Genomic DNA, 13,677 nt, shown 5'->3' on the forward strand with positions numbered 1-13,677 from the left:
TGCAGGTCTTTTATAGTTTTGAAAAATGTCTCATGGTCTGACTTACTGCCACAGTCCCCAGCCACAAGCCCCTAATTTCCTAGTGTAATTTGCTGTCCTTAGCTGGCTGCTCACAGCCTTGCCAGAAACCTCTTCTACAAACATACCGGGTAATTATTACAGAAGTCCTTTGGTTATTGGAAGATAGATGAATGGTTTTGAAATTCTCCTGAAGAAAGGTGACTTGCAAAATGCAGGATGCCAAACACAGATTCATTATCTGAGCTATCTGCTGCAGACTAGGGCATCTTCATCCGAGGTCCCTGATTACCCTGCACAAGGAATATCTGCTCTCATCAGTGTGACACCTTTTTCTGATGGTGACTTTTAGAGGATCAATTTTATCTAAGAGGAAAGATCATATTATAGGATGCATTCTCACACCATGTGAGTGGTTTCCTAAAGATGAGAGTCTGTAGTTAAATATTTTTATGTCTTTAAAACTTCTCTGCTCTTGGTTGAATGAATGTACAAAAATGTTACGTTCATTGGGCCAGGGGGAATGATAAGTTCTCATTTTCAGCCTACAGCTTCTGCTTTAACAGATGGGAACATGGAAACATTTTTTCTTCATAGTAATGTCCCATTATTGTAACTTGTATGTTAAAATGAGTACTTCACGGGAATTTTCCCCTTATTTCTTTAATAATTTTGTAGCAAAGGGTTTGCATTTTCATTCACAGATGTGGTCACTAAGACTGAGAAAATGCATCTGACTTGCTGGGATTATTGAGTATACACCAAATCCTATTCCCCAAAACTTGTATCTTTCTGTTTTTTCAAAGCCTGGAGGAGCATTGCATCAATAGACCAGACCAGGTAGGATGACTCGAGCCCCAGTTTAGATTCCAGAGCTCCTATGATAATGGGAAAGTTTATAGAATCTCAGATTACATTGCTTCCATTTATAAAGTGGGAGTACTGCTTAAAGGGCAGCAGCAAAATTAGCAAAATAGCAAGCTGCTATTATCTCATGAGACACTCAGTTATAAATTAAAATTCTTATGAAAAATTTTAATAGACTTAGTATCATTTTCTGGACTATACTGATAATACAGTTTCATTTCATATGAATAAAATATGTTTTTGCTATCTTGAAATTTGATATTTGTGTTAATCCCAATGTCTTTTAAAGACCTGTATTATTGATTGGCAGGTACAACTATCATTTTATACTATGTAGACTTTAAATTTTTTGAGTCGTTACATTCATTTAATTTTGGAATTAGTTCATGTCCCATAAAATGATAATGGAGGTCAGAGAACAACTTTCACAAGTCAGTTCTTTCTCTCCACTCTGTGGGTCCAAGCGATAGAACTTAGGACTTCAGATTTGTTGGCATGTGCCTTTACCCACTGAGCCATCTCATCAAACCTTTTGCTAAGATTTAATTTTCATTTTTTGTTTTATGCAGGACTGTGTGTGTGTGTGTGTGTGTGTGTGCATGTGTGTGCGTGAACACACATGTGACATATGTCCAGTGCTTGCAGAGGCCAGAATGGTGTGTTAGATGTCCTGAAATTGGAGTTATAAGTAATCATGAGATGATTGTCATAAACTTGGGTTTGAGGAAGGAGCAGCAGGAGCTCTTAACCACTGAGCCATCCCCCCAGCCACAGAGTATGCAATCTTCAAGGAAAGTCATGAGGCCCAGGTTCAGGCCTTTCCGTGAAGAAGTTGAGATGTCCTGTCAACTGCTGAATGTACTGATGAAGAACATGGGCTTTGGGGAAGCATGAGATGTCAACAGATTAAGGTACTTGCTCTGAAGCCTGATGACCTCAGTTCTATGCCCAGTACTCATAGTGGAAGAGACCCAAACTTCTCAAGCTGTTCTCATCAGCTGGCTCTACCTCAGTGAAGTCTAAATCACAGGGCATCTCCTGATGCAGTTACTTGCCCCCAGTAGCCCTAGCATTTAAAACAGGCTGTGAGGTACCTTATTGAGTCTGCCTTCCTAAATGTGCCAGTATTCCCCAAACCTTAAAACAACAGCAAGGAGATGAGTGTTGTGCAGCGAACCTTGAGACTCTTCAGACAAAAAGAAAAACATTTATCTAACTCTAAAATGTGAAGGGCTTATAGAAAGTGACCCAAGAGTTCTCCGAAACCAGAATCACAACACAGAACAGTTGGAGTCTTCTGGATGAAAGTCTGTTGGAAGTGTACTCCAGTCAGATTCCTGTGTACACTGTTAGTTGATTAAGTGAGTCTATCAACTCTAATTAAAATACAATTTTCCTAATGTGTTTGTTCAACATTACTCTATGTGGTGTTTTAATGGTAGATTTAAAAAATCATCAAGAACAAATAAATTATTAAATTGTTTGAATAAACAGTGTGATTCCAGATGCCCATAGTGACTTAATGGGAAGTTATGAGAGAGAGAGAGAGAGAGAGAGAGAGAGAGAGAGAGAGAGAGAGAGAGAGCAAGAGCACCATGTCTTTCCTCAGACTACAGGTCACACATTATGGGCAAACAAGAACTTTAGAAAACATTTGTGCATGCGTGTGTGTGTGTGTGTGTGTGTGTGTGTGTGTGTGTGTGTGTAATAATATATTAAAAGAATAAAATATTAGATTGGCTTAAACACTACAGTCTGGATAATTCAACAATGGTTATCTGTACCCTGGAGAAATTGAGAACTCAGTAGCTGCTCAGTCCAGGAGTGAATACTCTATAGTAATAATCCAGCACAGAAGGCCTAGAGAATTCCCAAAGAGCCACTGTTCACACTGAAAAACCCAAAGAAACAGGAGTGCAATGTTAGTGAAGGTAGCAGTGGTAACAACATTAAAATACAGATGTACTCACAAGCAATGGGTAACAGGAAGCAGACAAAATGCTTTTTTAGGTGGATTATAGAACTCAAAAGCAGGTTCTCACACTTATGGGAAAAACACTGACTAAGCTATTTTCCCAGTCCTCATATTTACAGCCCTGGGCAGTCTTGTGTCAATTTGACACAAGCTAGACTTATCTGAAAGGTGGTGGCCTCAATTAAGAAAAGCCTCTGCAAAATCCAGTTGTAAGATATTTTCTTAATGAATTAGTTATTGATGGGGTAGAGCTCAGTCTTTTGTTGTTGGTAATATTCCTTAGCTGGTGGTCTGTAGTAGCAGGCTGCTTGTTTGTTCCGGTCACCCAGAACCGAAATAATCACATAGAAACTGTATTAATTAAATCACTGTTTGGCCCATTAGCTCTAGCTTCTTACTGACTAACTCTTACATATTAATATAACCCATCTCCATTAATTTCTGTATTGCCACATGGCTGTGGCTTACCGGGTAAAGTTCCTAGCATCTGTCTCCGCCAGGCTACATGGCTTCTTTCTGACTCTACCTCCTTTACAGAGGTAAATCCCACATCAATGGTCCTATATTCATTCTATAAGAAAGACGACTGAACAAGCCATAATGAGTAAACCAGTTAGCAGCACTGCTTCATGGCTTCTGCATGAGCTCTTGCTTCTAAGTTCCTGTCCTGTTTGAGTTCTTATCCTGATTTATTTCAATAAAGAACAGTGACATGGAAGCTTAAGTCAAATAAACCCTCTCTCTTTAAGTTGCTGTAGTCATAGTGTTTCATCATAGTAATAGTAAGTCAGAAACTGCTATCCGATAGCTGGTTATTACTGTGACAGATCTGGATTATGCATGAATTTTGGAATTTTAAAAAAGAAAGGCCATTGAGTGTTCAAAGATTGGCAAGCTGTTCTGTGGAAATTTGGAAACGAGAAAGAGAGAGAGAGACAGACTGGGTCTAGAATTTTTGAAAACTCAAAGCTCACCCCCAATGACACACTTCCTCTAACAAGACCACACCAACTCCAACAATGCCATACATCCTAATCCTTTTAATTCTTTCAAACAGTTCCACTTCCTATAAGCCTATGGGGGGGTCATTCTTATTCAAACCACCACATACAACTCCCTGCCCCCACATCCAGGCTTGTAGCTATATCATAATGCAAAAAAAAAAAAATATTTAGTTCAGCTTCAAAGGTCTCCATAATCTGTCACAGTCTCAACACCAGTTAAAAGTCTAAAGTTCGGAGTGGAAATAACTAAAGATGAATAACTAACAGAAAGAGGGAAGAGAGGAGAGGAGAGGGAAGGGAGAAAATTTCAGTTCCTTGTGTTCAGGAAATATCATATCTTTTTAGAGACTCAAGAAAATGTCTTAAGTCTAACCCCTGAAGGAAAGGAAATTTAGCTTGGTGGGTTATTGCCCTGAGGTACTACCATCTGAGGTACTACCATTCCTTCATTCCATTTAGCATCAGGCTTGTCTTTAAACTTTTTATCTCCTTGAGCACTGGCTTTAACTGTATTACACTTCCTGGTGCTTCTTTTCACTTCAAACTGTACATTTTGAATATCTCTTTGCCTGGTTTACTCCTTTTAAACCATATAGTCCCATGAGAATGATTACTAAAAATCATGTCAGAGTCCATTTTAGGCTGTCTTCAAATATCCACCACCACTGCCATGAATCAAAAACTCTTTCATTTTAAGACAGGGGCAAAAAGTAGCTATATTCCTTGTCAAAATACCACAGGAATGGCTTATAGGCTACTTACTAAAATTCTTCCCCTCTGAAACTTCCTGATCTTGGCCCCCGTAGTTCAAATTACCTTCCACACTGTCTTCTTGAACCATTAAGTCCTGCTTATAGTGTCTGATTTCTTTTAGGCTCCCACAAAGCAACTTGACAAGCTTTGAACACTCAATGGAATTTCTTGACCAAAGTTCCAAAATCTTTCCACAGTCCTCCCCAAAACATGGCCAGGTCTGCACAGCAGGACCTGACTATCCTAACACCAATTTCTGCATTAGTTAGGATTACTGATACTATGATCAAACACCATGACTAAAGAAACTGGAGGAGGAAGCGGTTTGTTTGGCTACACTTTTACATCACTGCTTATCATAGAAACATATCAGGACAAGAACTCAAACAGCACGGGAACATGGAGGCAGGAGCTGAGACGCATCATTGGCTTGCTCAACCTGCTTTCTTCTAGAACCTAGGACCACCAAACCAGGGAAAGCACCATCCACCATGAGCTGGACCATGCCCCATCAATTACTAATTAACAAATTTCCTAGAGGTGGATGTTATGGAGGCACATTCTCGATTTTTAATTTGGAATTGTGCTTTCCTTCTTTCAGATGACTCTAACATGTGTCCAGTTGGCATAAAACTAGCCAGGACACCGTATATACCTTAATGTTATGAATGTTATGACCATGTGCATCGTGCTCCTTGTAGAATCATCACAACTTAGCTATCTTTTCTTTTCAACTGACTATTGGTTGATTGTTTTAAAAAGTAGAAGTCTGAGGACTGTAGCTTGTGATAGTTGATCTTGATTGTCCTCTGGACATACGTGAAAAGAAGAAACTTAGTTGAAGAATTGCTTCTATCAGATTCACCTGTAGGCATGTCTGTCTGCTGTGTTCTTGATTTCCCATTGATGCAGGAGGTCCTAGTCCACTGTGGTCAATACCTTCATTAGGCCGCTGAGCCCGAGTTGTATAAGAAAGATGCCTGAAAGACAAATAGACCCTATCCTACCCAAATTGATTTTAGTGAGTGTTTTATCACAACAACAGAAAGCAAACTATGATTGATGGTGTTTAACCCAGTTTTAGAGTATGTACTTAGCATGTATGTCTTCCATTCAAGGCACACACACACACACACACACACACACACACACACACGGGTGGGACAGGAGAGAAAACTTATTATTAAGTCTTTAATGTGATTTTTTAACAGATAAATTAATATTGAACTGTTTTTAAATCTTCAACTTATAAAAAAGTTTATCTTATAATTCTACCAAGTACTATTCTTTGTTTTTCATCCATTAACTTATATATCAGAGATAATCGTTTATATATATATATATATATATATATATATATATATATGTATTTATATTACTGTTTTACAGACGTGAAACCATTCCAGGATGGCTTATTTTGGGCTGTTCTCTTTGCTGGCCATGCAATATGTGGTGATAGGGGCGGCTTTCCCAGATGAGCCCATGGCAGAGTGGTCAGTGAATATGTACAATCATCTTCGAGCCACTGGCGAAGATGAAAACATCCTCTTTTCCCCTCTGAGCATTGCCCTTGCAATGGGAGTGATGGAACTTGGGGCTCAAGGCTCTACACTGAAAGAAATCCGTCATGCAATGGGATATGACGGCCTGAAAAATGGTAAGTTCCTGGGTTTTATCTCTCATAATTACTTGGGTTTAACTTTTAATTCAATCACATTGCCTTCTGCCAGAGGAGGCAATATTTACAAGAGGTAAGGAATAATCTTATTGCAATAAAATGGTTAGAAGAGTTATAATTTATAAAAAGGGGTTCATTCCTGTCTCCAGTCATAGCTGAGCAAATCCAAGGAAAGTGTGTCTTCTCAAAGGTATTATTTAAATAAGCTTGCATAGTTTTTGCATAGTAAAAAAAGTGATTCTATAATTTCCAGTGTAAATTATCATAGAAATAAATGAAAAGGTAGCTGTGATAGATTATAAAGAGAAAGGCATCATGATTTTAGAAGAATATCAACTTTTTCTTTATAACCAATGAAATTTTTATTGCTTAAATAATATCCAGGTTTTTGAAATGTATTATTATAAAATTATATCAACTAGGGAAAAATTTGGAAATGGGTGTGATTTCTGTTTTAACACTTCTATCTAGTGTGCACATGAACAAATTCATCAGAAAGTTTAAAAAGAAAGTGATGGATTTTCTACCAATGATATTTAAATCATCAGGTGAGAGGAAAGTTTAAAGGAATATCTTCTAGATAACTAATTTTTGCTTGATAACCCGAAAAAAGATTATTTGAATGCAACCAATCCAGGTATTTTGAAAGAAAAACACTTACATTTGTTTCTTTTGTAGACTTTATCCACGTCACAATGCAAGGCTGCAGTTCAACCTCCCTAGCATGTGTAAGGTCCCAGGCTTGATCTCTGACTCTGAAAAACTAACAAACTAAACACAAAACAAAACAAACAAACGAAAACAAAGAGCAACTCTTGGTGACCTGGACAAGGCTAATTTGAGCACCTAGAACTAGCACTTGAAGCTCCTTGCCATCTCTCTATGAGGACCGAGCCTGCTGCTTTTCACGGGCTCGGTTCTCCTAATGTCCTTCTCTGTGATAGTGCTCTTTCACCGTGTCTGTTTCATTAATGAACTTGTCATTTGTCATCTTGCAGGTGAAGAATTTTCTTTCTTAAAAGATTTCTCTGACATGGTATCTGCTGAAGAGAGCCAATATGTGATGAAAATTGCCAATTCCCTCTTTGTGCAAAATGGGTTTCATATCAATGATGAGTTCTTGCAAATGATGAAAAAGTACTTTAATGCGGAAGTCAATCATGTGGATTTCAGCCAAAATGTCGCTGTGGCCAACTACATCAATAAGTGGGTGGAGAATTACACAAACAGTATGTCTTTCTTTTCACTGCTTAACTCAGTAGTTAACATCTTTCACTCTGGGATGTAGGCGTACCCTCACTTTTATTAAATAAGTTAAATACATGGCTGTGAGTAGAATATTGGCTCTGATATTCTGCCATAAATGCTCCCCAATAGATGGAACCCCCTTGTGTAGATACTGTGTGGAATTCTGTTTTCAAAATTTGATAAATTAGTTAGGCTGAATGGTAGTTGGTGATAGTTTCATTGTAAGATTACAATTAAAAAAAAGAGGCTGGGTGGTGGTAGCACAGCCGGGCAGTGGTGGCGCACGCCTTTAATCCCAGCACTCGGGAGGCAGAGGCAGGCGGATCTCTGTGAAATCAAGGCCAGACTGGTTACAGGGAGAGTTCCAAAATAGGCACCAAAGCTACACAGAGAAATCCTGTCTCAGAAAAACAGAAACAAAACAAAAAATTAAATAAAATAGAATAGGAAATAAAAATTAAAGTTTGAAGATTTGTTTCATGGTTTTACAACCACAATAATTAATAGGTAATTTTAAGAAGGGAAAAATATTCATTCTAGAAAGAGTGGTCCACTGTAGCTCAACTTAGTAGAGAGGAATTACAAACCAGCTGCACATACATTTTATTTTATTTCTAATTCATGTTTGTTGCTGTAACATTTATTTTTATTTTATGTGTTTATATGTAAACCTCAGTGTATATATGTGAACTAGTTGCATATCCATGGAAGCCAGAAAAGGGCTTCAGATCTCCTGGAACTGGAGTTACAGGTCGGTGTGTGAGCCCGTGGGTACTGAGAACCAATCCTATGTCCTCTGTAAGAGCAGCAAGTGCTCTTAACTGCTGAGATATTTCTTCAGCCCCAATAATTCATATTTTAGATATATTTAACACCTCTAGGTGGTAAAAATTGCATCATTTATTTTTCAATTAGCCAGGAAGATGACTGAAATAATAATCTAAAAATTGAGACTAATTAAAAGCAGTTTAATGGAAGAAAAGGGGGAGAAAATTAATGTAGGAGAATATGTTGATAAAATGTACAATAAACAATATACATGATGTACTAAAACATCAAAACAAATGAATTAAAAATAAATTAATATTTTAAGTAGATTAGTATAGTTCTTTATTACATGGAATATTAATGTCATAAATTTTCAAATGTTTGTATTGTAAAATCTTATGTTAGAACAAAAAACACTATCAGACACCCTAAATCCTATAACTTATACAACCTTGAGATAGTGCTTAATAAATGATATGGTTGTCAAAATGAGAAAGTATTAAATAAATTTGGTCTTATTTAGATTATGAGATTATTTGTGATATAACAGAGACATTTTATCATTATTAAGGATTCAAAAAGAGTAACTATCTACCTTAAATATATTGCATTATTAAAATACACTAGCTTTCAAATTATTTTTGGCACTCTTAAAATAGCAGCCACCGATTTGTTAATGTTGTAACTATGTGTGTATGGTGGCATTCTTCCTTTAAATGTAATATGCTCTACTTCTGTTATACACACATCTTGCATCTTTAGGGAGCACTCTGTCAGGTGGTGTCGAAGTTCTTTGCTTTGCCTTTCCACTTTTTAATTTAAAGTGAATTCTCATCTGCTTCACCTGAACAGGTCTGTTGAAGGATTTGGTGTCGCCCAAGGATTTTGACGCTGTCACTCATCTGGCCCTCATCAATGCTGTGTACTTCAAAGGGAACTGGAAATCCCAGTTTAGACCTGAAAATACCAGAACTTTTTCCTTCACTAAAGACGATGAAAGTGAAGTACAGATTCCAATGATGTATCAACAAGGGGAATTTTATTATGGTAAGGAATTTTTTTAATGTTTTTAAATTCTTATAGTATATCAACAAATCTTTTAAAAGCATGAAATATTTATTGCTCCAATTTCTTGTGAATATAATTTGGGCTGTAGTTCAATTTGCTTGCCTGCATTTCCAAAGGCTTGTCATTAGATCATGACTGAATAGTATAGGTAATAACAGTTTTCCAATAGGCATGTAATTAATTATACCTGCCAAGTGGCTTTATTGATCTAAAATTATCTGATAATGGGTCAGCAAGATTGCTTCCTGGGTTAAGCATTTGCTATGTAAGCATGGGGACCTGAGTTTGAATATCCAGCACAAATAACTCTTCATATTTTGGTATAAACAATCAATAGAAGTTTAATTTAAAAATAAAGTGAATTTCAGTATTTGGAAGACTATGTTTATTTTGAAAGCAGGATTTTCTGTTCCTGTCTTTTTTCTCTTGCAAGTCACTGAAAATACTGTTCAATCATCACCTCTCCTCTTATTGCCGATGATTAGTATATCGACCTATCACTATGTCCTCAAACACAGCTTACATACTCTGTCATCTTTCTTAAATAGCCTTATTTTATAGCTTTCTTTTTCTTCCCTTTCATTTATTTATTTGTTTTTTCTTTTGTTTGCAAGGCTGTATTCCATAGTTCATGTGTAGAAGTCAACGGACAACTGGACTGTGTTAGTTCTCTTTTACCCTACGTGTTCTGGGGACCACAATAAGGTCATTGCCTTTCCCCTCCTAAACATCTTACCAGCCCTTATAAAATTTTTCTTTAAAATTTAAATATCAGGGGCCAGAAGAATAGTTCATCAGTTAAAATCACTTGCTGTTATTGTGGAAGAATTGGGTTCAACCCCCAGCACCGATATTTTTTGACTTTACTTCCCAGGGATTTGACACCGTCCTCTGGCTTCTCTGGGCACCCGCAAACATGAAGTGCACTTACATATACACAGGTCCACATACATAAATGTAAAAAGTTTTTTAAATAAAATTTAAAACATTTTTAGTCTCAGATTTGTGTTTGTATGGCTGAGAAAACTGTACTTCATGATGAAATTCAGTGTCTTTGACATTATTTTCATTGAGTTTCTTCGGACTCTTCAGAAATTTAAGGTATTGTTTCCTCTTGAATTATAGTAATTAGTTAAATCATTAGCAGAAAGGTAATTGTATAAAGAATGTATGTTAGAACTAAAAGTTTTATCTAGAGCCATTTCTAATATACTTAGGAAAATATTAATAATAGAAATATTCTTCTTAGTTTTGATGGTAGAAAAGTAATTACATTTAAAGTAATGACAAGAAGATGTATTCTAAAGACTCTCTCTCTCTCTCTGGGTGTGTGTGTATGCACACATGAATAAGAAATTCTACAAAATTTATGGATGACAAAATAAATTATCTTACTTACCTAATTACTGGCTTTGAGAGCTTTATTATCATAAATACATGTGATATACAGTTTATAATGCATAGATTTTATTTTAGCTGGCAGCAATGACCTTGTATCTTGTAATTGTGGTGAAAACAGAGTACCCAGAATTAAAAGTTGTCTTCTTAAAAATCAAGAGAATACTGGTAAATATACAAGTTGTTATACTCAACTTGAAGCCAGGGATTTCATTTTAGAATCATAGTTTTCACTATGTTAAATTGAATTATCTTATTTAAAAATAAAAGAGTAGGGAACATAGAAAATGTGAGATAATTCTGGGAATTCAAAAATAAATACGTCTTTGGAAGTGGTGATTCATTTACTTTCAAGGACTCTTTTCAAATAAATCATTTTGCTTTGGATGCCTGAATGAAAAAATTTCTTATTTTCTAAACATTATCACTTAAAAAAGATTTATTTTATATGTTGTGTGTCTTTCTTGCATGCACGTATGTATGTATACCACATGTGTGTTGATCCAGGAGGCAGCCAGAAGAGAGCATTTAGATCTCCTGGACACAACGTCACATATAGTTGTGAGCCACTGTGTGGGTGTTGGGAACTGAGCCCAGACCCTCTGCAAGAGTCTTAACTACTGAACATTTCTTCAGATCCCAACATCCTTTTCAAGTGAGGACATAAAAAGCAGAAATCGTTTCTGAAAGCTTTGATATGAACTCTAAAGCTTTTATTTTGTTTCTAGGGGAATTTAGTGATGGATCCAATGAGGCCGGTGGCATCTACCAAGTCCTAGAAATACCCTACGAGGGAGAGGAGATCAGCATGATGCTGGTACTGTCCAGACAGGAAGTTCCCCTGGCCACACTGGAGCCTCTGCTCAAAGCACAGCTGATTGAAGAATGGGCAAACTCTGTTAAGAAACAAAAGGTGGAAGTATACCTGCCCAGGTGAGAGTTCCCGTGCGGCCCTTTGCACAGCACAGTGCTGTAATCCAGAAAATCTCTTTCCAATGCTTTCGAAATTTCAGTCTCCTGCTTCTCCTCCTCCCCCTCCTGCTCCCCCTCCTCCTCCCCCTCCTCCTCTTCCTCCTCCTCTTTCCTCCTCCTGCTCTTCCAGTTTTTCCTTCTCGTTCATCCTTTCCACCTTTGTTCGTTTCTTCTCCTCTTCATCCACCTTCACCTACCTGTTTCTTCTCTTTTGTCTCCTCTTTTTTTCCTCCTTTTCCTCTATTTTCTCTTTCTTCCTTCTCTCTTCTTGTCCTCCTTAACATTCAGCAGTACAGCCATGATCCTCCCAGAGATGTACATCTACTCTCTGCTTTGTTAAACACTAAGTACCACATGTTAATGACATCGATTACAGCTGGGGAGAAAACCTCTTCCACTATTGGAAGCACCTCTGAACAAGCCACTGTAGTAGGTACTGACATATGCTCATATACACAAAAAAATATCTGCTTGAAATTCTTCCTGTGTCCGAAAGTGCAAGATGTATGCATGACTTTAGGTCCGTGACTACTCTTCTCTTGGTCTCCACCCCAGGGCTCTCAGCCCATCCGCATTTAACAGCGTGTGGTTTCCACTTCCGGATATCTATGACACATACATGATTGCTTTTCCATGTCTGAGCCTCCATTTATATTCCTGCACTGACCTTTAGTGCCCTTCTCCACGTAGTGTTTAATTCGTCTTAAGGGTCAGTTGTGACATTAGACCTTGCAGGAAGTCATCTGTGAACCATGGCTTCACAAGCAAAATGAATACTTTAGGCTAAAGAACAAAACACACCAATAACATGTGATATGTATGTGTACATGGCAGTACAGTTCTAGGACTCACTTTACATTAAGAAAATTATTCAAATACTAGTTTCTATAAACATCATCTTTTTATAAAAGTATGATAATGATAAATAAATAAATCTGGATTATACAGACTTATTAATTCATATTGAATCCAATTTTAGGAGTTGATGTTTAAAAGTTTTATTTTATGCAAATGCCTAATTTGTCCAAAAACATAGTTGATGGTTTGCATTTGTAAATGAAAGAGATCTATTTGTATTGATATTGTAGCTAGAGCATTATAAAGTCTACATAAATATGTATATACATATATATATATATAACTATACCTTATATAGTCTTCTTATGAAAACTAAAGTAATCATAACCCAAATATTTAAGGTATCTAATATATTTAGCATGAATTACTTTACATGATGATACATTTACAAAAAAATACTCTAATAGTCTATTCTCAAGAAGTCGTCAGTGAATACCTAACAAATGTTAGCAATTTGTTAAAGTATAAAAATTGTTGTCATATACTTATTTGTGAACAAGTATAATTTAAACTGTAATATTTTAGTCATAATATTAATAATTGAATAAGAAATAATTGTCTAAGGCTCAAATTTGTAAACAATTTAACCCATATTAAAACTCATTCCATGATTCTTTATCAGGAATTTAATAGTTTCTCTCACAAGAAATTTCTTTTGATCATATAACAAATTCAATACAGTGTTTAGGCTTCAGTAATTAAATTCCATAATCTAAGTATACTGTCTCCAAAAGCTTCCATTCTATGAAAATATGAAGTTACTTACGTGTATTTTAACAGAATTCTAAATGAGTGCTTAAGAAACATTATTTATTCTAATTTATTCAAATTCACTAGAAAACGTGTCCTCCAGGTCACATCCACTGAGAAATAGAATGTAGAAGCAGAAGAAAATTAAATTTTCATTTTCTCAGAGTTATTCTTCAATTATGATACAGTTTGGTTTGTGTGCTCTTCTTAATGCAAGCTTCTATACTAGGACCACCTAACTACCATATCTCTATTTCTTTAGGAGTTTTGTGAAGTCTCCCTGTGCACAGATAATGTTCAGATACGGTGGATAAATAGCT

At 36.4% G+C, this 13,677-nt stretch overlaps 1 protein-coding gene across 3 annotated transcripts in view; it reads left to right on the forward strand.

Annotated features, from left to right (window-relative positions):
• The window catches only part of Serpini1 (serpin family I member 1), a 78,727-nt gene that overhangs the window by 46,058 nt on the left and 18,992 nt on the right, over window positions 1–13,677 (forward strand). For all 3 annotated transcript variants that reach the window (XM_026784185.1, XM_005344112.3, XM_005344113.3), the window contains exons 2-5: window positions 6,007–6,274; window positions 7,294–7,524; window positions 9,164–9,358; window positions 11,506–11,710. In XM_026784185.1, coding sequence (XP_026639986.1) covers window positions 6,025–6,274; window positions 7,294–7,524; window positions 9,164–9,358; window positions 11,506–11,710 — 881 coding nt within the window. In that variant the 5' untranslated portion in view covers window positions 6,007–6,024. The remainder of the gene's footprint in view (window positions 1–6,006; window positions 6,275–7,293; window positions 7,525–9,163; window positions 9,359–11,505; window positions 11,711–13,677) is intronic.

The sequence above is a fragment of the Microtus ochrogaster genome, chromosome 1 (genome assembly GCF_000317375.1).
Source record: "Microtus ochrogaster isolate Prairie Vole_2 chromosome 1, MicOch1.0, whole genome shotgun sequence".
Taxonomy (NCBI): Eukaryota; Metazoa; Chordata; class Mammalia; order Rodentia; family Cricetidae; genus Microtus; species Microtus ochrogaster.